The 3,335-nt window shown below is 61.6% G+C and overlaps 1 protein-coding gene across 1 annotated transcript in view; it reads right to left on the bottom strand.

Moving 5' to 3' along the window:
• Window positions 1-514: 514 nt before the first annotated feature.
• LOC122547701 (seipin-like) overlaps window positions 515-3,335 on the bottom strand; it is a gene marked incomplete at its 5' end in the record, with an annotated part of 10,046 nt that continues 7,225 nt past the window's right edge. The window contains 3 exons of the mRNA XM_043686296.1: window positions 515-1,148; window positions 2,128-2,225; window positions 2,839-2,973. Coding sequence (XP_043542231.1) covers window positions 515-1,148; window positions 2,128-2,225; window positions 2,839-2,973 — 867 coding nt within the window. The remainder of the gene's footprint in view (window positions 1,149-2,127; window positions 2,226-2,838; window positions 2,974-3,335) is intronic.

The following is a 3,335-nucleotide window of genomic DNA, read 5'->3' as shown; positions in this document are numbered from 1 at the left end:
AGAGAGAGTGGGGTGAGAGTGAGAAAGCGGGGAGGGAGAGAGAGAAGAGGCAGATGGGGAAAGAGGGGTAAGAGGAGAGGGAAGAAGAGAAAGGAGGAAAGAGGGAAAGAGAGAGAGAGAGAGAGAAGGGGGTGAGCATCGTCAGAAAGGAGGGAAGAATTAAAACAGTTAATAAAACTGTAACAAATGTGCATGTTTAAGAAAATAAAATGGTGTTGACAGATGCAGCATCAATCTTTCATTAGTCCTCCCCCCTCCCTCACCACCCCACTCCGAGACCTTTCCCCCACCCCACCCCACCACGTGCGCAGTGGTCCTGAGGGCATGTGTTTGATATTACTGGAGGGGGGGCAGCCCCGGGAGAGACAAGGGGGCTGTGGATGGGCTGGGGAATGTGACTCTTTCAGGAAGGGTTGGAGAAATGGGAGCGGGTTGGGGTTGGGGGGGGGGGGGGCGTGTCAGCGGGGGAGTGGTGCAGAGGGGAGGGGAGGGTAGTGCCAGTGCCGCAGTCCGGTCAGACAGACACCCCACCCTCATGCCTGAGCTCACCATCCAACCCAAGGCTGAACATAACCACGAGGTGGCCACCTGCATTTCCATAGCACCTTGGACACAGCAGAGGTGACCGGTCCACTGGTGGGTCAACCCCCCCCCTCATCACCCCCCTCCATGGGCATGTGCTCCTGCTTGTGGTACTGAGCACAACGTGATGGGACCGTGCCTCTCTCTGGAGGGAGGGAGGGGGCAGCGAGATCGCAGCTTTGGAGCCCAATCCGCCCAACCCTCGCTTGCGATTCCCCACTGAATCGAGGAGGTGGCTGCAGGGGCGCGGGAGGGGTTGCTGTGGCCATTGCAGGGAGCAGGGAGCAGGGAGGCCTGTGACCACTCCCCCACGGCCAAGCCGAGACTCCCGATGCCAACCATCCCCCAGCAAACCCCTCTCTCCTCCCGTAGCGACACGAGGGGGACTCACAGGGACTGCTTCCCTTGGCGGCTCTCCTGGGGATGGTGTCGGCCTGGAGTCTGGGGGCCACAAACCCCCCCAGACCCACTGCAGGTAGCTGGCCAGCACGAGGACGCACAGAAAGGTGAAGTTCGTGGCCACCCCGATGATGGCTGAGGTCACGGGGAACCTGTACAAGATGTACCTGCAAGGGGAGGGAGGAAAGAGATATGAAGGAGGAGTGTGAGATACAGAGACAGGGGCTGAGAGAGAGGGAGGGAGGGAGGGGCAGCTGGGGGATAGGGACAGACACAGGCCGACGGAGAGATCGAATACTTGAAGTTTAGGGTGGGGAACTGAACATGCTCGACTTCAGTGTCCCAGACTCCACCCACCCACTGTCCAAAACAACCAGCATTAAAATAGCGCTGACCCTCCGACAGTGCGGCGCGCCCTCAGCACTGACCCTCCGACAGTGCGGAGCGCCCTCAGCGCGGACCCTCCGACAGTGCGGAGCGCCCTCAGCGCGGACCCTCCGACAGTGCGGCGCGCCCTCAGCGCTGACCCTCCGACAGTGCGGTGCTCCCTCAGCGCTGACCCTGCGACAGTGCGGCGCTCCCTTAGCACTGACCCTCCGACAGTGCGGTGCTCCCTCAGCACTGACCCTGCGACAGTGCGGCGCTCCCTCAGCACTGACCCTCCGACAGTGCGGCGCTCCCTCAGCGCTGACCCTCCGACAGTGCGGCACTCCCTCAGCACTGACCCTCCGACAGTGCGGTGCTCCCTCAGCACTGACCCTCCGACAGCGCGGTGCTGCCTTGGGACACACCCAGACCCACCCCTGCCCTGAGACACAGCAGCGCCCGTGCTTCCCACTGGATCCGACATGACTCAAGGAGAAGAATGTCACGTCTGTCTCAACCCTGCGCCTCACCCTCGCCAACTCTGACAATGACCCCAAAAACGGGGGAGCACTGAGTTGGGGCCGGGTGGGGGTGGGGCAACCGACTTTCAACCTGCAATTCCAGAACGTGGTGTCTGAGCGTCTATGTACGATGCCCCACTCGGCCGAATAGCTAGGGCAAACCAAGGCATTGCTGGATCGCACAGGCTGCGATAGCACTGCGCCGGGGTGGCAGGGAGGTGAGGTGGGGGTGGGAGTTTGTACCGGGAGGGGTCCTTACCGTATTCCCGTGAAGTGGGCGTGGATCTGCAGCTGCGCCTTGTAGATCTCGATGCGCGTGGTCTGGATCTCGATCACGGCCCCCATCGTCGGCGTGTACTGAGCAGAGAAACACAGGGAGCGGGGTCAGACCCAACCCCCCCACACCCAATGCGCCCCTGTCCTTCGGGCTGGTACTGCCCTCCTGCCCAAGGGGAGGGATCGCTGCTGCCCGTGCCCACTCACCCTTCGGCGAGCTGCTTCCTGCCCCCCACACGGGGTAGGGCGGGATGACCGAGGTCTCCGGTGGGGGTGGGGGGGGGGGTTGAGCTCCCAAAGGAAGGGGGCACAGTTTCACAGAAAAAGAAAAGGATTTGAGAACAGAATTTCTTCTCCCAGAGGAGAGTCTGGAATTCTCTATCCCAGGAGGAGAGAACGCAGAGTGTTTTAAGAGGGGAGGGAGAGCGAGCGGTTTTGGAGCTCTTGCTGAGGGACAACAGACTGCACCTTCCAAAAAGGCAAGAAGCTTGAGGGGCGGAATGGCCTGCTCCCCATTTGGACATTCAGCTCTGCTTCAGTAACGCCCCCTGAGGGAGGGAGGGAGGGAGTGAGGGATGAGGGGGAATGTGCCGTCCTCACTCGGGTCTGGCCTGCCCGTGACTCGGGACATGGCCCCTGCCCAGGCCGAGGTGAGGGTCACTCCAAACTGCTCCCTGCCCGTCCCCTGGCTCACCGAGTCCTCCTGGTAGTCCGAGTACATCTCGACCTCAACCACCTGCGCCTGCTCCACCAGGCCCGTGACAAAAAGGGGGGCGTAGACCAGCGTGTCCAGAGTCTGCAGCAGCCACGATTTGTAATGTAGCATCGCCTGACCAGAACAGCACACAACGCGGTTACACCGCGGTTACACAGCGTACCGCGCACCCCGCGGTTACACAGCGTATCACACGGCACACACCGCGGTTACACAGCGTATCACACGGCACACACCGCGGTTACACAGCGTATCACACGGCGCGGTTACACAGCGTATCACACGGCACACGGGGCGGTTACACAGCGTATCACACGGCACACGGGGCGGTTACACAGTGTACCACACAGCACACGCCGCGGTTACACAGTGTCCCACACGGCACACAGGGCGGTTACACAGTGTACCACACGGCACACGCCGCGGTTACACAGTGTCCCACACGGCACACGGGGCGGTTACACAGCGTATCACAC

Source organism: Chiloscyllium plagiosum, unplaced genomic scaffold, assembly GCF_004010195.1.
Source record: "Chiloscyllium plagiosum isolate BGI_BamShark_2017 unplaced genomic scaffold, ASM401019v2 scaf_6487, whole genome shotgun sequence".
Taxonomy (NCBI): Eukaryota; Metazoa; Chordata; class Chondrichthyes; order Orectolobiformes; family Hemiscylliidae; genus Chiloscyllium; species Chiloscyllium plagiosum.
This window is presented reverse-complemented; position numbering and strand designations above follow the sequence as displayed.